A 27,374-nucleotide genomic window follows, 5' to 3' on the forward strand; every position below is an offset into this window, starting at 1 on the left:
AAAGTATGATTAAAATTTGATGTTAAAAATCCATTGTGATTTTTATTAAAGTGACTACAGTCAGAGCTTTCTAATCTGATCCTCTATAATCCAACTAAAAAGCTCAGCCCCATCTGTGGACTCTGTAGATAAACTGTGTGCTCCAGAACTAACATGGACCATCTTTTTTGAAGTCTCACTCTATTCTCTAATCTGAATGACAGGTGTTTTTGTCCTAATTTGCATGATTTTTATTTATCTTTCCTCATCCAGTATAGAGTATTCGATAGATATAGTGAATAGAAACAATAGAAATTATTCATTTGCAAAAATAATCTGTTGTGCTAATGTCTCATCCTCGCTGGATGAGTAACCCATCACTAAATGAAATTATGCATGCCGCACGTGGCTATCTTTAACCTAAAGTAGTCAGTCTGACTAACTATGCTTCATTGAATAAGCATATGGTTATGAGAACTACTGTACAGTACTATAGTAGTGTACTGGAATTGCTAGAATCATACCACACTAATCAAAAACATAATTGATTCTGTTGAGACTAATGAACATACTGTATTATTATTCAAGAATGCATTAACAAATTTAAATAATCAGAGCCAATAAGTGAAAATGAATAAACATTGATGAAGAAATAGATTCTGACAACAGTGTAGATGAGATTGTGAAGATGTAGAAGAATGTCAACCAGAAGATATGAAAAACCTTTTTCAGAAGCTTTAAAAATACAAAAAATTTTTATTGCAGTTTTTTCAGCATATGTCAAAAGATCATAAAAAGAATATTGCAGCATTTCAGAAAATGAGGTTATTTATTAAAGATTATCATCAACAAGGATTAAAATAAACCAGTATACTGTAACACATTTTTTTTCAAAAGTAATACAATAATAAATAAGCCTAAATATTTATTATTCAGAACTTTGTTAAGTTGAAAAATAACAGAATAAAGGGATAAAATCAACTCTTGCTACATAACAATAAGTTGTTTTTGAAAAATGGTCACAAATGTATTTGAAGAACTCTCACTTTTTTGACCATCAGAAATCACAGTCTCAAGTTGGTCAGATTAGAGTTCTGACTTATATTATACAAGATGTTTTATGATTGAAGATCTGATAGAAACATCCAAAATATCTAAACATCAAAGAAATATGAAACAGAATCATCTTTTTAAACTGGTTTATTAGTAGAATTAAATTATACACAAAACTCTAATCATAAAAACATATCACTGAAATTATTTCCAACAAATATGATTCATAGATGACCAGACAATAAAAACAAATCCACTCAATGATCATGATAAAAGGAACCAAAGTCCAAGAAAATAATATCAAAAGCTGCTAGAAATTTTTTGTTAACAAAATAGCTCATTATTGATTTATTATCTATTCTAAAGAATTAGGCATTTTGTTTTGGAATTAAGAAAAAATTAGAAGTACAGGCTTATGAAAAACTGAAAATTAAAAATATTTGACATTGCGGAGACAATTTAATCCGAATGCAACAAAATTTTAAAAAATGTAGAAAAACAGTGTTAAGATCTATTTTTGAATATATAAAATAAAAATAATGTTATATTATACAAAAATTACATTTATTTTTGAATAATAATTATATACTTTTATTTAAAAAATGGTTTTTTTCTTTCTTGAGTAAGTTTAGAAATTCTAGAATGTATCATGTAAGTAAGAAAATTAAAATTTTATAATACTATTATTTGTTTGTTAAATTTTTATTTTCAAATACTTCATTAAACATTTTTTAAAAATTAATCTTTCAAATTCCAAATTAATAAATTATATCAATTTTTTAACTTATAATACTGAAAATCTGGATTAATTAGGAAACTAAATGTACAGTTAATTTAAATTCAAATTTATCAATAAACTACAATACAAATTCAATAGAAAATCAATTATTAGTATTATCATCACCAATACTACAACTATATTAATTTTTAACATAAAAACTGAAAACATTTTGTTCATGAACTTTATCAATTTATATAGTTATCAGTTTTATGACTTCACATAGAAAATAATAACTCCGTAATCCAATTATAATACAAAATACTCATATAGCAAATTACTTATATTTTTTCAACAAAAATGTTTTCAAGTCATTCTGATTCATCCCCAACTGATTTTATAGTAACAGACAGATCAAATAATAGTTTCTAATTTGAAATAAATTAAATTTAAATGTGAATTTTTAAAAGCATATTCTAAAAGAAATTTTAGAATTTTACTAAATAGCCAACATTTATCAATAAATTTTTGTGTTAATATAAGATGTTCGTTTTATATAATGACAAAATTCTAAATTGATCCAAAAACTTTTAATCCAAAGTATTAAAAAACTGCCAGTTCAATCTGAAAATAACAATAAAAATAGAAATGCTAAAGAAGTTAACTTTTTTAAATGCTAAAGAGGGTATTATTTTACCTAAAGTAAAAACAATTTACTTTCTTTTCTGTGCAAAACATTTTAGAAGTTCAAATTTTACTTATTACATTTTTTCAAGGTAACTTGGCTTAATTTTCAAAATAAATTAAATTTTTTGAAATTTTAGAATATAACTATTTAAAAACTGTTGATGTTTTATTCACATGTTAAAAAAAAACAAGAAAATATCTAAAGCATTAACATTAGAATAACCAAAAATGGTCATTTTGGCCAATTCATAATTTTTGCAGTATGAGTTTGAAATTTTTTGATTTTTCTTCATTCATGGATATATATATTCATACAAAAATGTGTAGATACTATAGGAATGTCAATATAACCTATACCTAGAATCAGGGCTGCAGAGTCAGTAAAAAACTCTCACTCCAACTCCTGATAATTTTAGTAGGCCAACTCTGACAAAATTAAATACCAAGTCATTTTATGGGAGCAGAGGCATTCATACTCCTGAACTCCAATACGAGTCCCGGGCATTTACCCAAATACTTTTATAGTTAGTATTTTTAATATTTAACTTACATTAATATTTATTTGTATAAAAAAATTCATTTTTAACAAATATTTAATAAGAGGAAAAAAGGGGAGCAATAAAATTCTATATCTACATATCTTTATTCTACAGCTTTTGCACTTCAATTTCACCTTTCCAGAAAAGTTAGTACAACTAAAAAGTGTGTGATCTAGCTACTTTAGCCCTTGTTCAGAAAAGAAAAATATATACTTTGATCAATTAGTCTGGCTCATTCAGAAAAATAGAGTACTTATTTAGAGTGGTGATAAGAAAGGAATGAATCAATAATATTCAAATTCAATTGAGTCAAAATAATTTAACTACTAAACATAAATACTACAAAGACTATAAATACTATTGATACATATTTAATAAATTAAATTGTTGCATTTTGTATTTAAAATAAATGAATTATAACAAAATACAAAAACATTTAAAAAAATTAATAAATATAAAATAAATTTTCTTTCAGTTAAATAAAAAAAACTAAATTAAATTTAAAATGCCAGAGTTGAAGTTGACACATTTTTCTCAACTGACTCCTCTGGCCAGAAATTCCTCCCAACTCCGACTCCACAGCCTGCCTAGAATGGTCATTACTGATCAATCTACACCAAAAATCTTATCTTCAAACCAACAGGAGTTTAATTTTTTACTTTAAATGATTAAACTATCCAGCTTTCAAAAGCAGTTAATGAGCCATTAGTGATCAATTTGACAGTTTCATTTTTCTTAAATCTATGCTAGGCATTTATAGAAAAAAATATATTTTCCTTTGACTATACATACAGAGGTGAATCTTAATTCATTTTTTATCCTTTTACACACTTTTGTAACTATTTTACATTTTTTGGCAAATGGTAGCCTACAAAGAAAGGTCGACTTCAATGGTGGAATTGTTATTGCCTCGTACAGCATGTGAAAGGACAAAAAATGAATTAAAACTCATCTCTGTATGTACAGTCAAAGCAAAATATATTTTTTTCTATAAGTGTCATATAAATCCTGGCAATTTTATTTAATCTATGCTAGGCATTGTTTGCTGCTGACATTTATTATTGCACTAGTGAAGGGCATGTTATAAATATTCAGTATGTCCAACTATTGATGTGTGTTGGCATGTTTTCCTTCTGTAGTTCAATCTATAGCAATCACTCATGAAAGCTGTATTCTATAAAAATTATTGGCAAAGTGAAAACAGAGGGAGGCAATACTTGCTATAAAGGGCAGTTTATTTTAATAAATCCACTGGAATAACTTTAAAAAATACACATCCTGCAAAAAATTCATTAAACCAATGATGTTAAACTTCAAGGGAGCCACAGGACAGCTCCATTGGTTTCATTATAATATAGGAGCTACGAGTAGTGAAAAGGGATCAACTTCATTTTCTTAAATGAAAACCCATTTTTTATTGCTTATAATTCTACAAAAATAAACTTTCATTTGAAATATTTTTTTACAGAAGATGTATTTATGAGCATTTACGCTTTTATGCCGCTGCCACATTGCACATTTCCATGATTGTAAAACTTTGTATGCTCATTTACAATGTCAAATATAGTAAAAGGAAGAAATTACAGTCTTTTGGCATTAGATTGGAATTAAAATTATTTAGTTCATCAAATAAATAAATAGATCAATTACAAAAATTCAGTACAATTTCTTTTTTACACATTACACGTGTGTACTTGCCTGTGGTGGTTCATTATATGATGTGATATTGCCCACAAAGGAAATGTACAAACAAAAGGAAAGGCACAGGACAACTTCTTAGGTTATACAATCCTTTCTTTATTCACAATGAACAGGTTAGGTTCTAAAGAATTCCAACTGTTCTTGTAAAACTTTACAAAATTCGAGGTGCGTCACATCAGGATTTTTTTTCTTTGTTGGGTTTTCATACAAATTCAGGAATATAACTTTCCACAGAATAGTCGCGTAACAATTTTCTTAGCCTAACCACATACATAAATCTTACTTAACTAACTCTTAAACTACCTTAAATTTAACTTAACCTAAAGAGAGAAATAGGGATATGAAAGCGAGGAAGGAGGAAGAATGGAAGTCTACAGTTCAGGGAACACCTAGGATTTGTTCTTTTGTCTGCGCCTGTATGCCCTTTGGGTAGGAGTTCTTTTGGAGGATATTGTACTTACCGTCTCGTCGATTCCTTTGCTGACTGCAGGATTCTCAATTTTTGACTTCTCTTCCCAATTCAATTCCTAAGTACGATCCTTCTTCCTGTACCAAACTATGCAATCCTCTCTGAGGTTCAAAAAGGTGTTTTCAAGCCTTCCACTAGTATGGATCTCCTTTTGTACCTCCTTTCTTAACGGTCTTTGTCCTCACGATTCTCTCATCTAGATCTCCCTTCAACCTTCTTAAAGATGCGTCTAACCCCTTCAGTCTTCAGTCCAAAACTGACCAACTCGTCGGTCATTTTTTCCTGGTCACCCTACCTCCTATTGTTCTCCTCCTGTTCGTGGAATGGTTAATCCTACCCAAAGGCAATAATGGTTGTCCCAGAAAGTTCCAGGAATGGATAGAAGAAATATAGGAAATTACCAAAATAGAATAGAATTATGACTATATAAATATACACATGCCAACCTTTAGAATGGGAAATAGAAAAATGCTAATAGCATAAAAAGTGAAAAAATTCTTTATTAACATTGATATTGCACAATGCTTATTTTAAATACCTTTAATAAACAAAACTTAATGTTATCTCTGCATATGATATTTTATAAAATTATTTCCACGAACATTGACAAGAGGATGGCAATAGCTTTATATTCTTTAACATCACAATTTAAAAAAGGTCAAATATTTTACAAGATACATTATAAATCCATATCCAGATTAAGATGATCATCTTGATGTGTCATGAGTCTTGATAATGTATGAAGAGTGCCTCCTGTTACGTGTCTTTGTGCAATGTTTTACTTTGTTAATAATTTCTTTTCTTAGTGTTCTCATGACAGCTACTATCAGTCAGTTTATTGACTTTCACTGCAATTATTAAGGACAATGATTTTTCTTGTAATTTATTTCCCTATCTCTCTGTTTTAATCATACTGAATATCTTTTCCTTTTTCCACACAGCAATGCACAGGAGGTCCTGAAATGCTGTGTGATGAAACCATCATCAGCCATACTATTTTACAAAGATTTGTAATCTTTATAAAATCTAATAAAATCCATCCAATAAACAAAGCATTAATTATAAATACACTGCACTAGCCTTATAATGCTTTGCAGTTATTTTGGAACGTAACACAAACATTTTTGGTCCACCCTTTGTAAAAATCCCACAAATCTCAAAGAACCATCTGGTTTCTTTTCTTGAAAAGGTTTATACTACCATAAAGTCTGTATAGGCTTAAGTGATGAATCAGATGTTTCTTCTTTTTGGATGAAGAAACTGTAGCGCTGCTCAATAATTTGCATAACTGTAAAAGTAACTCATTTCCTTTTAAGTCATGTCAGCACTAATGCTGCCAGACTTAACGATGTAATTTATCTAATCTGCCATTTAAAATTATCATATTTGAGCTAAATTCTCATACACATACCTACATACATATATAAAAATATCAATCTTGGTTCTCTCCCAATTGAAGGAATATGAGATGATCATTCTGCTTTGCTTCAGTCATTCATAATAAAATATATACAATGTCTTCAACATATATATTGGTATTAGACTCATTAAATGAAGTGTTTATGTGATAATATCAAATTCTTTAAAAATTCTGACAAAAGGAAAAATCAGCCTGTCCACTGACAGAGCATACAAAATGATGCTAGTCAGTGCCAAACACTGATGGTTGGCAACTATGCTTGTGTGCATCTGTGGATTTCTGTGAAGTTTGTTGAAAAAGGAAGAAAAATTATTAAGAAACTTATTATTTGGTAATTGATCTTTTCCTTCAAATAACAAACTGATGCAAAAACTTGTGCCACAGTGTGCTAAAGTCCTCAAGCTTGGATAAAGAAAAAACATAGATCTTGGTCATTTTAAATTTTCTCAACATATTTTTCTTGTTAATTAAACTTTTAGCAGAGTGCTTAACTGAATTCCCCTTCTCTCACAGTTTTCTCTTACTGCAAACAATGTTTAAAGACATCTCCATTTTTCTGAATACATAACCAATTCTCTGTTAGAAATGTCTCAGTTTTTAATAACATGTTCTGTGGTAAGCTGTTCAAATTCTCCCAACCATATCTTCTCTAGTTGGTTTTTGTTCATAAGCATTCTATAAATATCCCCACAAGTAAAAGTCAGGTGCAAGGTAAAAGTCAGGTGCAAGTCAAAAGTCCAGTGCAAGCCATTGTACTGGGTTAAGTCATTTTTCTTCCTTTTTTCAATAAACTTCATAGATTTCCACAGGCATATGTATAGTACATGTGGTGTAGCAGCAGCTACGAGTTTAAATTCTCACATCATCTTTCAGAAAAAATGTTTCAGATAAAAGTTTGTTTGTTTTTTATGTAGAATCATAATAAGCAATAAAAAAAATGAGATTCCCATTTAAGAAAATGAAAGTGACCCTTATTTTTGCCAATTGAAGTGCCATCTATGATAAAACCAATATTGCAACCTTGTGGCCTCCTTGAAGTCTAACATTTTTGCTTTAATGAATTTCTTTGCTGGACATGTATTTTTTGAGTCATTCTCATGGATTAATTAAAATGAACCACTCTGTATATCAAGATAATAAAAATTATCTTGATATATACAGAGCAGTCTGCATCCAAACATTAAAACATGCGAAGACAAAGCTTCTGAAAACATAAAATTCTACAATATTACCTAATGTGGCACATTCAATGTCAATCATATGGCAAATAAATATTCCATGATAGTGAGAGCTACACCCTAAAAAAGACCAATATTTTACACACTAGATGCATTCTAAGCAGCATTTGGATTGCTATAAGCAATAGAACTGCTGCTCAGACTAAACCCGACGTGCAAGTGAGTAATGACTGCACATTTATGGAACATTGATAAAAAGAGAAAAATCAATATTCATTATAACTCAAGTTTAAAAAAAATGTCAATATCTGTTAACACAATCACTAATTTAGTTTTCCAGTGTTCAATTTTTAAAAATTAATTTACAATTGTTCAGTTTAAAGAGGAACATGTTGAAGATTATATCAAACAATAAAAATTTAAATAATTTATAGAGCAATGACTTTATTGTTTTTAATCAGTAGGCCTAATACTATTTTTAATAATATACAATGTGATGACAAGCATTTGAAAAAAAAATTAACTTCAATAAAAATGTTTACTATGGCAAATTCCAAAAAAATAAAAACAAAAAAGATTTGTTTAATGTTCATCTTCATACTACAAAAAATAACAGAATATACAAATACTGAAGCAGAAATTATGATTATCTTAAATTTATTAAATACTATCTATAATCTTATAATATTAATTAATTAACAATTTAATAACTAGTAAATTATTATTTAATAATGTATTTGTAGTTTCAATATTAAAGTTTTTTAATAATTTCATTTTTAAATGTCTTTTAATAGAAACTTTTTCTTTCAAAAACAGAGAGAGAATAACAAAGTGAAGAAAATAAGACAAATTGTTAAAACTTTTATTGTTCCAATAACAAGTGTTTACTGATTCATTATTTTACTTAATTTTTTAATAAAACCTTAGATAGTTCTTCATAAATTCTATACAAAGTAATCAGATACAAATGTGAGGACCCAAACGAGGTCCAAAAGGAGGCATTCCACGACTTTTTAAACGAATCATGTTTCATAACGCAAAAGAATGAAATCAAAGGTCTGAAATAAACAATGAAAGTTGTTTTTGTTAAAAGATTTAAAACAATAGTTAGATTAAAGTTGAGGAAAACGAGACTGGAGAGAAGTCGTGTTCGGTCAAAGTTGACCTCTCCCATGCCCTTCGAAGTATTTCGAATTGTCACCATGTGATGATGAGAGACCAATGGAGGGGCGACTTCAGTTGGAAAATCCATAAAACAGCATTTTCAAGGACATAAAAAGGTTCTTGGTCTTGGATTCAAAACATTCCTTTCATGGAATTTTCATGCTTCCGTCCCAACATTAGTGAAAGCAGAATCGACGGTTCAAGATTGACTTCGATGGCTAACCCAGAAGGTTGCCCAGGTGTTTCCTGACGACGACCATCCTTCCCAAGTGTGCAGTGTGCCCGGGGCCATCGCTCTCCACATCAATTCACCGGTAGCTCATTATTCATGTGGACAATTGACTCTTTTTATAGTACGGACTGGTTTGCCCTCGGATAGGCCTTATGCCAATTGTAGAGTAGTTGTAAGCATCATTTCTATGTTTAATAAACAGTTTATGATGGAAACCTGTCTCAGCGAATCTTAACACTCCCCCACAATGGAGTTGAATGCTCAGCCGTCGGAAAACTCCTCACCCCTATTGGCTAACCTCACACAAATATAGTTCATTCTTGTTAATCTGGCTTCTCAAATATCAGGTCATATCATTTATTGTTGGTAGACTCCCAATCTGATTGCCTATGTGTTTAAATTTCAATGAAAATGTTAGTCAGTCACACATGCTGTTTATTCACATTTCACTTTTTTGTGTACAATATTGCATGTCAGCATGCCATATTTGCTGCCTGCTTCCAAAAAAAGAATCAATACCAAAAGGCAACAGGTCATATCATTCATTGCCTTTTGGCATGTTTTAGGACTTTACACTCTAACACCCCTCTGTACAAGGAATGGCAGATTAACAAATTGCAAATTTATTGAATTGTTAGAATAATTTAAATTTTAGAGACATAAATTTTGTTATTAAAGTTTTAATCAACTCTACAATACGCTGGTAAATGAATGATAACTGGAATTTGATGTGAAAATTCAACTTGTGAAAAGAAAATTTTAAGTTATTCTTTCTTCTAATTGTCAATTATCCTAATAGAATTTCTTGAAGCCAAGAAATTCTATTATAGTAGAGTCCTGCAAACTCAATTTAATGTGAACTGAGAAGGTGATGAGTTATCAAAAATGACAAGTTTTAAACATAGCAATGCTAATCATAGCAAACTTTCTGTAAGTAGTAAAGAAGTAAAGGTATTATAATAGTTTCATGCAAATTCATATACAGTATGTATTAACTACATACCAATAGTGCCTATTTCTGTTTGTAGTTAAATTTTAATTTAAAAAATATTGGCTGTGAAGTGCTATTTTCAAGTTAGTGACATTCACATTGTGACATTTTGCAGTGGCACCTTGGAAAAATGGTTATATTCTTTGTTAATACATAGAATTGATGCTATTATCAAGTGTCTTCAGTGACAAACAATATCTTGTTTGATCCTAGTGTTAAATTATTGAAGTAAAAATTAGATTACACATATTTAATTTTTATTATTATTATTATCATCTGTTTTTTGAATGACGAGTTTTATGAAATGTCAAGTTATCAAGAGTTGAGCTTCCAGGACTCTATTGCATTCTCAAACAGTTCTTGGAATTCAATATTCCATCCTAACAGAAATAACAGAGGTAAAATAAAATTTATTTTTATGTTTGTTAATTTATAAAGTACAATACAATACATGCACTCATTATATGTAGATATTACTGAAAAATACTTTACAATTTAATCTCTTACAAGTTAATTTAATTTGAAGATGCAATTTAAATCTATGAAATTGATCCTAAAGAAAACTATCTTATAAATGAAGAGTTTTTATAATTTTGTTTTGAAATATGAGACAATATTTGTTCCTAATATTTCATTTCTTTTTAGAAACAAATAAGACCAAACAGCAGTCTCTATCATGCTTGCTGTGAAAGCATCTCTTGCATTAGTCATGTATTTTCAGTGCTTTTTTGCTTTATTTTTAGTGTATTGGTTATATATATATATAATCCCTGCTTATTAACCATGGCATCCAAAGCCTAAGAGAAAGGTATTGACAATTGAATGTGAAAAAAGAACTTATCATAAAGCATTAAAGTAGTTCATGTGTGGCAAATCTGGTGGCCATGTTTAAGATGCCAAAGAAAAAAGTGTGCACCATTCTTAAGAACAAAGAAGTAATTAAAGCAATAAACGTGGATAAAGGTATAACAACATTGACCTCCAGAAGATTGCATGTTATTGAACAGATGGAAAAAATGCTTCCTAGTGTGAATAAATGAGAAGCAATTGGTTGATAATAAATATATATATTATGTAATTATGTACAGTACATTGTAACCAGTATAATATATTATGCATTAGTATATATTTATATATTTGTACATTTTCCCTGGAGATCCTAACTTTTTTCCTCTAGATTTTATGTTTAATCAAATAAACTATTTGATTAAACATAAAATCTAGAGGAAAAAAAAATTTAATTAATAAATTGTACTTTGACTTCTTAAACAGCTTAATTCCTAATTAAAGTCTGTTAAAAAGTAATAACTTAATTGAGCTTGTTACTCCAATCAATAAATGGCTGTAATGTGTAAGTGGCAATAGTTGTATTGATTAATTTAGTGTAGTACTAAATTGATCACTACATCTATATAAATTAATCAAAAAAAAAAAAAAAAAGCAGTAAGTTAAAAGCAACATTTTCTATATAAAATCCAAGAAAGAGAATCTAACTTTGCCACTTTGAAGATGAATTCAAATTGAAATAAATTCCATATAAACTCATTTTCCATTTTTAAAAATTTTCCTATTCTAAATACATAAAAAAGAATTTCAATAATAGTGTTCATATGAAAAATATTTAAATTAAATGTAGCTTTCTGAATTATAAAATAAAAATTCTGATACTTAACATCAAACACTAGTCTAGTATAATATAAATGCCCATAAAAAAACTCATGCAATAAAAATTTTCTGAATACAAATATTTTATTCTTAAAACTACATAAAATCTGCTTATTGTAATTATAGTGTTATCTGTTGTTTAATTTTATCAGAATTAAGATGTGCTAAAACAAAAACTACACTTATAAAATTTCACTTATTATAATCAGATTTTAGTTGCAGTTATCATTATCTTCAGGTAAACAGGCATTTTTAAGCTGGCTTTTCATGCTATCATCATCAAGATGTGAATAATGCACAATTATCATCACTTGTTTTAAACATTTAATCATTAACCATTTCAACTGTTATTTGCATGCAGTAAAATAGTTTAAATTGTAGCATTTCTTACTTCAATTATAAGCTAGCTGCTGTTAAAAAAACTGAAACCTTTTCATAACCCATCCTAGCATATATCCTGTGCCTATGGGAACAGCCACTGTTCCACAAGCATAAGTTTTTGTGATTGCAATTTAAAATAGGTGTACAGCTCACTCGAATAGCACAGCCAGAAACTTAGCAAGGAGATGCAAATAATGTGTAAAATGCTGTAATTAAGAAATATTGGAAAATATTTGAATAAAACTACAATGCAAAAATACATAAAATTATGTGTTATGCATTTCACTGAATATAATTGATTTATACCAATCAAATCTATTACATAAATAATAATCACATGGAATCACAGAATAAATCATAGCATAAATACAATAATATAATCATAATACTTTCTCTTAAATAATAATCAAATAATTTTAATTATATCAAATTAAAATTTCAACAATTTATTATTTTTAAAAGTGATTATATATAGATATAAAGTCCATTTTGTGATCAACAAAAATATTACTTGGGCAATGTTCATTGATGATCTACAGGATTGTTTATTTCCAGTTTCTTCACTTGGCTGTCCAAATGTCAAATTTTTATTTTTTTATTTTTATAAAATTATTTTTGGAAAAATTCTGCCTCTAAAAATTGCCATCCCAAGCATATGTTTACTTTTCTAGTGACTAAAGCTGGTGCTGTCTGTATACTTGTCAACTTGCACTGTCTAATTCATGTTGTGTGTAAGGTATATCAACACTATGATGTTTTGTCATTCATTAATCCATCACAAGGCCAGCAGCTACATAGGTAGTTTGAGCTTTTAGTCTCACATGTGTGTAAAAAACAAAAATATTTTATTACATTACTAAATTTCAAAAAACTGCCAGTTATATAATTTAAATTTATACTTATGCAGTGAATAGCTTTAATTTACTTTTACACTTTCAAATAAGTAAGTTCAATTGTTAAAAAATGGATATTAATAGCTGGTCCAGCAAGAGGGTGCACTGTTTCCTTACATTCCCTAGCTGTGACACTAGCACCTCCCTTCAACCACAGATAGCCTGTGGATTATATGCAAGAAAACACAGTACCTACCTTAGCATTGTCAGTTGGTCATCATCATTATAGATGACTCCCAAAATTATTACAAGAAAATTATCTATTGTATTTCCAAACATAAATACATTAACTGTAAACACTATTATAATAAATATTTATTTCTTTTATAAAACATATTATTAAATATAAACTATTTCATTAATTCATTCTTCGTGAATATATCTCATAATTTATAAGTTTTTACTTTAATTTATATTACAATAAAGTCCTAGAAACTCAAGTCTATAACTTGACATTCTGTAAAACTCATAGTATTGTTTAAAAATCTAATCTAATTTTTATATATATAACTTAATCCTAGGATCAAATAAGTTATTGTTCTTCACTGATGACACTTGATTATAGCATGAATTCCATATGTTAACAAAGAATATAACCCTTTTTCTTTTGAGTTAGTGAATATCACTAACTCAAAAGGAGCTGTCAACAAGCCAATATTTTTTTAATTAAAATTTAACTACAAATAGAAGTAGTTACTATTGCTATTTAATTAATATATATATATAAATTTGTACATGAATTTGTACACATTATAAAAATTCTGTTATTTTGACTATCGTCATTGCGATGCCACTGTATATTAAACAAATCTGTTAATTTAGTGTAATTCTGCTACAGTTGGCTACATGTTCCTTCTGATGAAAAGATGATCAAATTTGATTAGCATTTTAACACCTATCTCATTTTTCTCACTTTACTGTTAAAACAGGAATCTGTAAAACTCATAATTTTCAGTAACTCATCACTTTCTCAGTTCACATTAAGTAAAATTTGTGGGACTCTACTGTATTTTTATACACATTATTTAATGATGTTTACTAAAAAAGTAACTTTTATATTGGTTTTTATCATTTATTTATCTAATTTTTTATGGTGTATCCGTTAATAGTATTAATATTCTTATTAAGAGTGGAAAAAATTTAAAAAAATAAAAAAGAAAAATATTAGACATATTATTTTATGACATTTATTTCTAAAAAGTATCTGTTTTTGTTTATAATATATGAAATATTCTATAATTGTTTATAAGTAATAGGAAATATACATTGAAAACAAAACAAACTTTTGCTAAAAAATACATTTAGTTCTTGTCTCAAGAAAACATGATTTTCATACATAAATTTGTTAATTTTAAAATGCAGATATAAACATGATACCTATAGAATTTTTCCTAAATATATGATAATCATATTTAAAATAAACTAATTAAATAAATAAATAAAAATTGTAAATAATTGTAATCTACTTTTATATGTAAACATTTGTATGCTCTCATAAGGACAAAATTTTGTTATAATTCTCCAAATTTTATCATTTTTTTAAAATCGTTCTATTATGAAATAATTCAGTTGGTAACATATATGAAATAATTCATTTTGCTCGATATACAAAACAACTTTCTCACCTGATGAAAGCCTGTTAAAGTGGCTGAAAATGTTTGTGCATTCCTTTAATTTTTTGTGCTGGAATAAGTATAAGTGGTGTGAAGTGTTTTTAATTCAGTTGGACAAAATGCTTTGATAAATTATTTATTAGCTAAATCTTCATGACAAAATATTTATGTACATTTACAAAAATATAAATCTACTACAAAAGTAAAAACATTACAGAGTACTTAAAACTCAAATTAAGAATTTATCATCATGCTGTAAACTGTAGTTTAAGCTTTAAACCTTAAGACTTGTTTAACAGGAAATGAATTTGATGTATTGTTTCAGGTTTCATTTTGGTCTCTATTGTAATTAAAAAACCTGTAAAAAAGATGTAAAAATATAATCTAGTAATTTTAAAATTTTTTTACAATTTAAAATCATAATTTTAAAAATAATGAATATATGTACACATATACTGAGTATTTATATAACCAAACTTTCTCTATTAAATACTACTTAAAACAAATTAGTTAATGAACAGATTACAGTGAAATTTGGATGATGTGTTTCTCCAGAATGTGCAGAAAGAAATTTTATAAGAAAAAAATTTTGGCCACAAAGAGATAATATAACTAATTTGACTGCATGTGTTATACAATAAATTAAATCATCTGCATCTACTGATGTTCTATAGATTTAATGATGGATAACTTATCGTAGATACTAAATAACATGATAAATAATTTTAGTAAATTATGCTTAAAAAGAGATGATCCATTAAAGTTCTATTAGTCAGATGATGATAATACAGTTGTATCAATTTGTAAATATTAATTTACTAAGATGAAGGTATTTTACAATTATACTCATCTCAAGTCATAGCTTTTGAGACTAAAATTTTGGAAATGAGTTTAGAAAAGTGATCTTGTAGAAAGATAACTGAATTTCCTTTCTTTCATATAATTTTACCACTTAAATTAACAAAACTAAATTTAATAAAAAGAAATGAAACAAGCTGTTATACTACAAAAGAGTATGAGTACAAAAGTTTGCCATCAATATATGAAGCTTTTCAATTACAATGTTGTGAAATTAACTAACTCATAAAATTTGCTATCTACCTTTGAATTCTCTTGGTTCTTTTTCCAGTTGATTCCTGAAGATAGATGCTTAAATCTGAAAATTATTTAGATTCTTGTTCCAGAAAAGACATTTGTCAGATTAAAATTTTAAAATCACTTTAAAATCATTTTTATAATAATTTTGATTCAAAATCAGAATTATTATAAAAATGATCATAAGAATGCAAATAAATTATTATTTTTTGTTTATTTGTATGACTGTCAGATCAGGTAAATTTTAATTACAGACAATCTATAGACTGCCCATAATTAAGATTTGACAGATATAAAAAGCTTTTACATTTTATAGTCTAATAAATAAATACAATCGCAGACAAAAAAGTTACACATCCAGATAAGGTTGTCTGATGGCTGCAAAACATCACATACAGTACAGTTACATCTCATATAAATATGTAAATGATTACAATTATGATACAACTGCATACTAGGTAATGCCACTACAGTGCCTTTAAATCAGTATTCCAGTATGCTGTAAAAAAAATCACAGGGACTCACCATGTTTAGAATTTTCAATGTACAGTACCATTATAGTCTGACTGCATTGTACAATCATACCTAAGACATTATACACAGCTGATAAAGTTTGAGAAAGATGCCATCCTGTTTTTCTCATCAGGCTGAGAAAAATAAGATGGCCATTTTGCTGATCTCATTGTTCACCATCTGGACTGTTCTGATCTGATTGTAAGGAAATGTTGAAGGCAGTGGGCACACAAACATGGTGGGATAGCTCTGGATTTCCCATACAGATCATCAAAAAGGATGATCATCTAATAGTAAGACAAGCATAAATATCTGCAATAGGCTTCTTTATCCACCATCCAAAGAAAGATGACAGCCTTGCTACAGAAATTTGAATGTATAGTGATTACTGTGTTGTAGGAAGCCTTTGTGTGTTTGTCTTTGATGGCAGAGATGCAAACAGCCATTTTCCAGCAAGCTAATGCTCAGCTACACATAGCAAGAGTTTCCCAGGAATATATTTATCATATTGCTATACTTTTTTGGCCCGACCAATCTCCAGATTTGTTGTCTATCAAGCATTTGTAGGACCAGATGGAACACCAGCTTCAGCCACATAAAAATGTGAGGGGTTTAGAATGGAAGTTGTATCATTTGTAAACAAATCTTTTGCAGGATAACAATCAATGCCTGAATGCTTCACACTCAGCCATATTACCACATGTATGCAGATAAATGGAGTTCCTATAAGGTACTAAAAGTTTCTTTAAATTGTACTACTGTTCCAGAGGAAATTGTCCCTTTACTATGATATTGTAATCACTTATTACTATTGTCATGTTTTCACTAATAAAGTTTATGATTCCAATACAGTAATACCTCGACTTACCGAACTTGGAGTTACACGATTTTCAAATCTCATTGGTTCACCTTTTGTTTGAGCGCCACGCAACTCTTGATTACTTACTCCCCCCACACTATTGTTCAGCTTACATGTTTGAACGTGTCGTGCAGAATCGACGCATAGCTACAATTTATTTTGTGTTATTTATTTCTGTGTTTGTTATAACTACGGAGACTTGAGAGACTCTACTATGTCATCCAAAAAAACTGATTAGTAGAACTGATTCTTCTGCATCAAACAAGAAAAGAAAAACTTTTTCTTTGGAATGTAAAGTTAACATTATTAAAGACTTTGACACAAAAATGAAAATTTGTGAATTGGCAAAGAAGTTTGATCTACCAGAATTGATGGTCAGAACAATTATAAAAGGTAAAGAAAAAATTCTCGAAGCTGTGAAAAATGCTCAATCTTTAAATTCAAGCATCATTCGTAAACATCATGGTATTATCGCTGAGATGGAAACAATGTTAAAATTATGGTGTAATAATCAAGTAAATGTGGAAAATTGTCCTGTTGATCAGAACACGGTGTGCTCTCAAGCTAAGCAGATTTTTGAGAGATTGAAAGAGGATGCTGGAGAGGTAGCTAAAGATGAAGAGTTTAAAGCTAGTAACAGTTGGTTCAACCGATTCAAAAGTCGCTGTAATTGGCATAGCATTGCAGAAAGTGGAGAGGCAGCAAGTGCTGATAAAGAGGCTGCATCTTACTATCCAGAAAAATTCAAAGCCATGATAGATGAAGGTGGCTATACCAGCCAAACCATATTCAATGTAGATGAGACTGGCTTGTTCTGGAAGAAGATGCCTAAAAGAACTTTTATCACACGTGAAGAGAAAACCTTTCCAGGTTTTAAGACTGCCAAAGATCGATTGACAGTGATGGTTGGTGCAAATGCAGCTGGTGATTGTAAGTTAAAACCTCTCTTAGTTTATCGCTTGGAAAATCCAAGAGTATTGAAAAATAAATCTAAAGCTGGCTTGCCTGTGATTTGGAAGTTGAATCGTAAAGCTTGGGTGACAGCTTCCCTTTTTGAGGACTGGTTTGGTCATCACTTCATACCTGAAGTCAAATGTTATTGCCAATCTAAACAAATTCCATTTAAAATGATGCTAATAATCAACAACGCACCAGGTCATCCCCCTGCAACTTTAACTAATTTTGACCCACATGTGAAAGTTGTATTTTTGCCACCAAATACAACCAGCTTGCTTAAACCGATGGATCAGGGAGTCATTAAAAACATTCAAAGCTTATTACACGAGACAATCATTTGCACATCTGCATGAAGCTATGAGACAAAACAATGAGCTCTCTGTTAAAGACTTTTGGAAACAATTCAATGTTTTAGATGCAGTGAGAATCATTGGACAATCTTGGAATAAGTTTCACAAAAACTTTAAATGGCATCTGGAAAAAACTGTGTCCTTTTTTTCCACCACTGAAACTCAGGCGTAATCAGTGCCAGAGCCTGATGAAATTGGTAATGTGATTGAAGAAGTCGTCGATCTTGCTAGGCAAATGTATTTAGAAGTGGTTAGTGATGACGTTCAAGAACTGCTGGATTCACACAATCAGGAGCTGACAATTGATGAGCTCATAGAAATGTATCAGCAAGAGCAAGACATTGAAGAACTTGATTCTTTAGACCCAGTTCAATCAGAAGATCAAATGACGGTTGGAAACTTGACAGAAGATCTCAATTCAATTGAAAAGGGGTTACAAATTTTAGAAAATATAGACTCCAACAAAGAGTGCATTTCTTCTACAAAACAAGAAATAAAAAAATTATTAGCATGCTACGAGGGAATTTTGCAGGAGAAAAAACATCTTGAGCCATCAGACGAATTTGTTAGATTTTACGAAGCCTTCTACATCAAAATAACTTTGGTTTATGATTGTAACAATATAATTTGTTATACATATTTATTATCTAAGATTTTATTAAACATTTTTTTCTAAATTATTGTTTTCTTTAGTCTCTGGCCCCAATTAAAAATAATTTGTATGTATTTATATGCGAAATTATACCCTGACTTATGTGAATTTGACTTATGCGGTTATCACTCTGTCCCACCTATCGCTTAAGTTTGGGGTATTACCGTATTTTCTTCTTGGTGCATAACTTTTTTTTGTCAATGAATGTAATTTAATAAATAAATCTTAATTTATTCATTGCTGAAGTAAGTTAATTGGAATTAGGACTGTTTTTCAGTCTGTATGAATGATTTAAAACCAGCCTTACAGATCTTATGATCTTATTTTGCCCATTATGTTTAGAAAAGAAAACTACTATTTCATCTTGATTTCTATTATAATTTAATACCAATTTGTTTTGTATTCACATAATTCAGTGGTAATTGATTAAAATTATATGTTTGTATCATTTTTTATATGTTGCTATTTAATATATTATTATAAATAAAAGTTTCAAAATAGAAACATTTTTAAAACTACATTAAAAAGAAATAATTATTTTCATTAACTAATTAGAATAATATTTTTTAAAATACTTTTTTAATAAATTAAATAAAACTTAGAGTATTTTTATAACAAATTTAAAAAATATTAAAATATATTAATTACATAAGTATCTATTAATTTACATTAAATTGTTAATTACATGTACAAGGAACAATAAATTTTAAATGGTTCCTGAAATTAAATCTTTGATTTTATTAATAAAAATATTGACAAAATTAACATTTAATATTTTATTATAACCCCATTATGCATAATAAAATACATAATAATAATTATTACAAAGTTCTATACATGTAAAAAACAATAATAAAATTGCTATTGTATATTCAAATATAAATTAGTATATGCGTATTCCCAAAGTGCTGTATTGTTGAATACAAGATAGCTTCGATGAAATATTTGAATAGTGTAAAGCACTCAGATTACAGGCATTCACGCAAGCCCTTTACAGAACAACCTCACACAGTTTAGCTTGTAGATGCTACACACCAAAATATCATATAATGCTTCCAATGATTCTATCCAGGGCTGGAACAGCTTTCCTATCATCAAATGTCACTGCACGCCACTTTAAGTTAGTTTTGCAGAATTTTCTATCAAAGAACACATTGCTTAGCAACATCATATTCAGACTCATATTTGCAAGATCACTGGTTCCCACCTTGATAGGTAAGTTTCTTTTAATATGACAAGATCTTTCAGAATAATAAAAGACTAGGATGGGCAATACCAAATTCATTCCTCTTCAGCATACACCTTTATACAATGTATATTTTTATAGACAAGTAAAAACTTTATAAGCACCTTTGAATTTGTTCATTTCTGAATGAACAAAAATACAGAATATTGTCCTGAGAAGAGTGCTAAAGTCATTTAATTGTTCACCATCAACTGTTAGCCTTTTTTTTTTGTAAAAAGGTTGTGTTATGCATAGTTCTTTTAAGAATTTACAGATAACAGTTGAAATTTTTATGAATGTTAACAAAACATGTTTTGCTATTGATGTTCTATAAACCTCTGTGTATGTAAAAAAACTAAAAACTAGCTTTTATATAATGCACAAGATGTCATATGACTTATTATTTTTCTTGTTTCTACATGAAATAAATTAACACTGAGAACATTGTCTTTTCAATGTTATCTGTGTTTAATGACAAATAAATCAGTCATTGATTGAAATAACGAATAAATCAGTCAAGCATATGCTGCAGACTCATGTGGTCCTTAGTAGAAGATTCCACAAAACTAATTCATAAGTCACTCAGAATTTTTCCACTTCAATTTTCTTGAAAACATTTGAGAAGTGTTTTTGCCCTTTGCTCAATAAAGGTTCACACCAATAGCTTAATCACAAAAATATTATTATTGAAATTCCCCCAAAGACTGTCATAAATTCCCCTTGTAAGACATTGTTGAGCAGAAAATAATGGTTCAACATCATCAAACTCATTAATGAAAAATTAAGACTATACAAAATAAATTTTGATTTTGATTGCGAAGAATTTTAACAATTTTTAATGTGTAGATGTCGTAGCCTACAGAAAACGGTCGATGTCAAGATAATTTTTAATTTTGTAAGTTTTTTGATTGTATTCATCAGTTATTTGTGAAATTTAGAGCCCTTGTTAAAAGGGCCCATACCCACTGCTCTACACTGGAGGCTTTAGATCAAGAATTGAAGTATCTACATAAGATTGCCAGACAACATGGATTCAACAATATCATACAAAACTTAACACATCAATTCAAAATCGGTTTCCCACCTCCTCCTCCACATACTAGGGATAACGCAGAACAAGACCAACACATCATCCCAGTCACCTATAACCCATTCTTGACATCCTTGTATCAAAAAATCGCTAGAAACAAGGATTATGCTTAGCATTCAGAAGATGCCCTTCTATGTTTTGGATTCTGCGCAATGAAAAAGACAAACCTAATGAAAATGTACACTGTCCCCTTCATAGACCATAGATGTGACAGGAAATTAGTCTACATTAGCACCACTAAACGTGCAGTTGGTGTCAGATGGACAGCACCAACAGGACATCCTACACAACAGGGGTTCCACATCATTATCTTTATATGCTTTAGACCCGGAGATCTCCACGGACTTCGCAAACGCCAAACTCCTTATTACCACATCGTATGTGAACTACCTCAAGTGGTTAGAACAAATGGAAATATGCAAAGCCTACAACACATCCATACCCATCAATTCGAAAGATGAAATTACCCTGTCTCTAGCATGGCAGGCCCTATTCCTGAAAGAGGATTCACATTAATAAATACTTATAGTAATTAGGGTATTAAAACATTCATCTCTCCAACCCTCTGATATAATCTCTTATTTTTACTTATTTTAAAAAAAATACATAACACGCTGCTGTAAGAAACCAGACTTTACATAATGACTTTTGATTACAAATCCTAGAATGCACGTGATTCATCTTGGTTTTCGAATTTCGCAATTTGATATATCATTCTAAATACAGTACTTTTTCGAATTTTGCAATTTGAAATTTTGTTTCAAACACTGCTGGTCTTCGTTCTAATGAATCTTTACAGACGAATCATAGCTTGAAAAAGGACCCAGGAGGAATCCAAAAACATTTGCATGGACAATTATTCAGAGTTCCCACTGGTTAAAGGTTTGTTAAGAGATTATTTTAGTTATTTTTGAAAGTGTTGCTTCACGTTGCTGGCTGTTTTTGGTTCCTGGACTGGAATAAAAGGATGATAATAGGCAAAAAGGACTCAAAATTTATTTTGTATAATCTTAATTTTTCATTAATGAAATTAGTCAAAATAATCCTGGGCTTCTATGTACAACATCAAACTCTGTAATATGAGTTTGGTGAAAGAAATCTTTCTTTCACTAATAGCAAGTGTATAATTTATATACAGTATATCTTGTTATATTTGTACCAACCTAAGAAATAATAAAAATATAATATGTCTTAACTGTTTGTTTTTATCATGATAGTTATAATTTCATTACAGTAATTGTAATTTTTGCAACTTAAAAATTCTTCTATCCCCCTTCCACTTCAAGTTATCAATAATCAACTATATAACCAGCATTGAATACTTTATTGACTAGAGAATTAAGAAATTAATAGTAATTAACACCATGTTAAAATGATTTCATTATGAGAGTGTGGAGAATATTAAAAAAAATAGCATAATGGTGGCAATGGCTGTAACCATCAACCCTTTGAGCAGCTGTCTTTACTCTATTTATGATAAAATATGAGGTAACAAATGTTATCTATGCTTTATTCCAACTGATGCATTGACATGACAGAAAGCATCATTCAAGCATCTTAGTTTCGATTGATACAAACATTAACTCCATAAAAACCATTCAATAACATAGGTGTTCACAAACATAAACTAATCCTTTTATATAAATAAACTGTATTTCTCAAAAGATATGATATTAATATTGAAAAATGTTATCTCAAAAACTTTTAAATCTTGTTTTATGGTCATACAAGACCATTTCATGCTAATTATGTCATTTTATGCACTTATCAAACATAGTAATCCAGTTTTTATTTCGTTAGAAATGCTTTGAAGCATTCTAGTTCATCATTGTTTGATTCTAAATTAACAGAACAGAATCCAATTTCAATAAATTATTTACTAATTATGAAATCATTTCTTTTGTTTTAAGAGATTATGCTCATTTCTTTCCCAGAATTATAAGAAATAACTTAAAAATTTCCACAAAACTTGAATTTTACTATAAGCTTCAACATTGTATTTATATCTACAACTAAATGACAAAATTGATTTGCAGATAATAAAAGCTTGAATTTTTTGTTTGATAACTCTACAAGTCAATATTTAGCAGACAGTCAAATTATACAGTTGGAAAATAAAGTGGCATATAGGCCTATTATACCATCCTCATCCTCAATAAGTGCCATCTTTTTAGCTTTTCAGAGAAATCTCTACATGAAAAACATTTCATTGTGAAAAGAGAAAATTTGGATACAAGACTATCATGAATGAAAGTGATAATGTTTCTATAAAGTAGAATTCAGAAATTGATGGTACGATTTTTAATTTTTCCAATAGTCTCTTAAATTAATAAGAAGAAAAGGTTGGCTACAATAAAATGAGAGACAGCAAAAAACAGTATATACAGGTATGTAATATATATAGTTCATAGAAAGACATATATTCCTTAAAAAGTGATAATGTAATAATTATTTGAATATGTATGATTGTTAAGTAAATGATTAAATATGTTGAGACAAAAATAAATTTTTATCAGTAATTAAAAATGATTTTATAAGCAAATGAAATATTTACGTATTTTATTACCATCAAAAATATCATGATTCCTTACATAATAATAATATAAATTAAATAATAATAATTATGTTCTCATTATTTGGAAACAACATATATTATTATCATTTATACTCATATGAATATTATTTCTATTTAACAGGAATATCAAAAAAGGACTTGAAAAACAAAAACATTAAACTGATAAAGCAGATGTTCAATCATATCAAGTTTAATATTTTGTTTTTGTTACACACACAATATTTTATAAAACATATGTTTTAACTAATATAATAAATCTGACAAATAAACACAGAAACACACCAGCTGTATTTTTCCATTATAGTTTAAATCACAATCATATAGAATCTGTTATTTCAGTATCTTACATCACAGTAGTGAAATGTTTAATAGTCATATGTATAAACAGTATAAAGAATATGCTTCATTCATAATATTTACAAATAAATTACCGATAGAGGTTATATTAACTTCTTCAAATTTATATATAAAGCTGGTTTTTATTAGTAAAAAGATTAAATATGCATTAATATTAATTAAACACATCAGTATTAAATCATTAGTTTCAAAGAAATATATTTTTGTACAAATTTATACAAGAAAAGAGTTATTTTAAATAAAACTCCATAGAAAAAAATTATTATAAGTTTTAATAACATTACAATTTTGCTAAAAATTCAAATAATTTTACTAAAATCATGAGAGATTGATCGTTTATGGTAACTATATAGGTAGACACTGGACATCTTTAACATCATTCTTTATTCAGGAATATCTTACACACAGTGGCAGATTTGTGCACAAGTGCACAAGGTGCCTCATAAATCAAGGGGGTCTCAAAATTCAGCTCTCAAAATTAAAAAAAAATTATTTTATTTAAGTATTATTTTTTTATAATAAAAATAATAATAATTTAGCAGTTATCTCTAAATTAAATTGACAAATGAATAACGCCAGCTATGACATGTTTTGCAGGTGGTAATCAGTAGTAAAATTTAAAAATAAATTCTTTTTTTATATCCATGGATTACTAAATTTTTTTTAAACACTTTTACCTATTGAAACTTATTAATTCTTCTACCAATAAGTTTCAATTTTCATAATTAATACAATCTGAACATCAGAAACCTTTTAAATACATCCAGGCAAGTTAATTTTCAATGTTATTTCCCTGTGTCTCACTTTTTTGGACCACTGATATAATGTGTGCCAGAGTAAAAGAATGTGCACACTGTAGGGTGTAGGGGTAGTGAAAATATTTAGAGGGGGCCTCAAAATTGAATTGAATCCGGGGCTTCTCAAGTGCTAAATCCACCACTGCTTAGACACACTCTTTATTCAGGAATATCTTACACACCAGTGTGTAAGATATTCTTTTAATAAGAACTACTCCTTTGGATTTATCAGCTTTGATCAGCACTACATCATTTTTATGTATCATTAAAAACGCAAGAGAATGGTTACATAAAAATGATGTAGTGCTGGTGTAAGATATTCATATTCCTGAATAAAGAGTGATGTTAAAAATGCCCAGTGTCTACCTATGCACCCAGCTTTGAAGTAAAGAATAAAAGAAGACACAGTCTCAGAATACATCAACTACAGAAAAGTTAACAATTTAAATTAAATTTTTTGCAGCTGTTTTTCTTATAAACTAAATAAATTTGTGTAAAAATTCAATTTAAATTGTTAACTTTTATGTGTGTATATACATAATATATACAAACAGTTAAGTTTTATGTAATATGTATATACACATACAACTTTAAATATTTATGTTTCCTTTATAAGATAATGATAAAATTAATTTATATAAAAAAAAGGGAGAAAAGTAAAATATTATAAAATTAATTTATTGAGTTTCCAATGTTTATTGTAATAGAAGAATTTCCATAATTTTGTAAACAATATGTTATTAAATCACTACACGAATTATCAATATAAACGTTTACTTTGTTATCTACGATAAGCTGAATAATAGAAAATACTTCTATATACATAATAGAAAGTTTAAACAAATACTACAAGTATTAATCTGGATTTGCCATTAAATAATAATTAAAGTAAATAAGGATAAATACCTTAATTTCTTTTTCTTACCATCGACTGACTGATTTTGTCACCAGAGCGCTCCCTGGTGGTTAAAAATGCTCTTTAAATACTACGAATCCTTTTTTTTTCTTATTTTTTTATTTTATTCGAGAAAATATACGGGATTCTTAAATATAGAATTTATAAATAACTCTAAAAATAATATTAAACTTTTCCATATCGGCTGGAATTTCGATTCGTGTTTAATTCTAGAAAGTTTTATCAAGAATGTTATTGAAAATATTTTTTTACATATACTGTATTATACAAATATAAACGGAAATCGACTACGGTAATTACCTTTCAAAAAACTACTAAACGGAGGAATTTATGGCATTATATAAAATTCCTTTATTGAAAAAAAAAATGATTTGTTGTTAATAGTCGGTTTCTATTTTTAAACTGTTTAAATCAAAGAAAGAAGGAAGGGGGAAAAATCGAAATGACTGCAATATCAAAATATATTGAACTGACTACGTACTCTTATATTGTAAATATTTCAACGGTGTAGGATATACATTCAAAATTATTCATGTTTAAAATCCTATTTTCGTAATATATTTCTGAATTTTATTCGAATATAATAGTATTATACTGGCCCATAAATTACAATCTTGTTTTAATGCATGGGCATATCATAATCTTGGTTTAATGAAACCATTTATGATGGTAACATGAAATCTACATAGAGAATTTATTATAAGATTAATGAAATCTCAATTTTTAAATTATAGATTATAAATAACATTTTCCATTCTAGAGCTTTTCTTAATTCATCTAAATTAGATCGAGTAAACTATATCTTATGCTTTGTATCGGGAATATATAAAGAATTGTTAATAGCAAATTTATTATCGATACTTCTTGAATCGTTATAAGTTATTATCTTTATTATTTTTAAAAAATCTAAAATATTATTTAGTTATTTTAAATTTATTTTAACACAGAATATAAACTATAAATGTTATATAATATTTTTATATGTAAAATAAATAAACGTACCGGTACTATATATAATTTGTCGAAGGCTAAAATAATATAACTGGATATAAATGAACAATAATTTAATATAGCGTATACTGTAGCTTTAAAAATTTTGCTTAAATATATATATTAATATAGTAGTTTACTATATTGCAATACAGTGGTGGATACAAGAGGAGGGCTACAGAAGGCTTAAGCCCTTCCCAGTAATACACAAAAAATTAAAATTTATTTGTTCGAACTTCAAAACATTGTTATTAAAAATATTTATGATGGCAAGTATGGTTTATCGGATTATCTGCAATAGATATTTAATTTTTG

General features: G+C 28.4%; 2 protein-coding genes across 2 annotated transcripts in view; one reads left to right on the plus strand and one right to left on the minus strand.

Annotated features, from left to right (window-relative positions):
* Window positions 1–27,374, minus strand: part of LOC111623000 (PDZ domain-containing protein 8-like) — a 63,605-nt gene that overhangs the window by 26,822 nt on the left and 9,409 nt on the right. Inside the window, exon 2 of the mRNA XM_023365479.1 lies at window positions 14,696–15,041. The gene's annotated coding sequence lies outside the window, so the exon portion shown is untranslated. The remainder of the gene's footprint in view (window positions 1–14,695; window positions 15,042–27,374) is intronic.
* Window positions 17,550–18,563, plus strand: LOC111623017 (tigger transposable element-derived protein 1-like). Its single transcript, XM_023365497.1, has one exon. The coding sequence runs from the start codon at window positions 17,630–17,632 to the stop codon at window positions 18,458–18,460; it is 831 nt and encodes a 276-aa protein (XP_023221265.1). The 5' UTR covers window positions 17,550–17,629; the 3' UTR covers window positions 18,461–18,563.

This window comes from Centruroides sculpturatus, unplaced genomic scaffold, assembly GCF_000671375.1.
Source record: "Centruroides sculpturatus isolate CEXI.00-Female unplaced genomic scaffold, Cexi_2.0 scaffold343, whole genome shotgun sequence".
Classification (NCBI taxonomy): Eukaryota; Metazoa; Arthropoda; class Arachnida; order Scorpiones; family Buthidae; genus Centruroides; species Centruroides sculpturatus.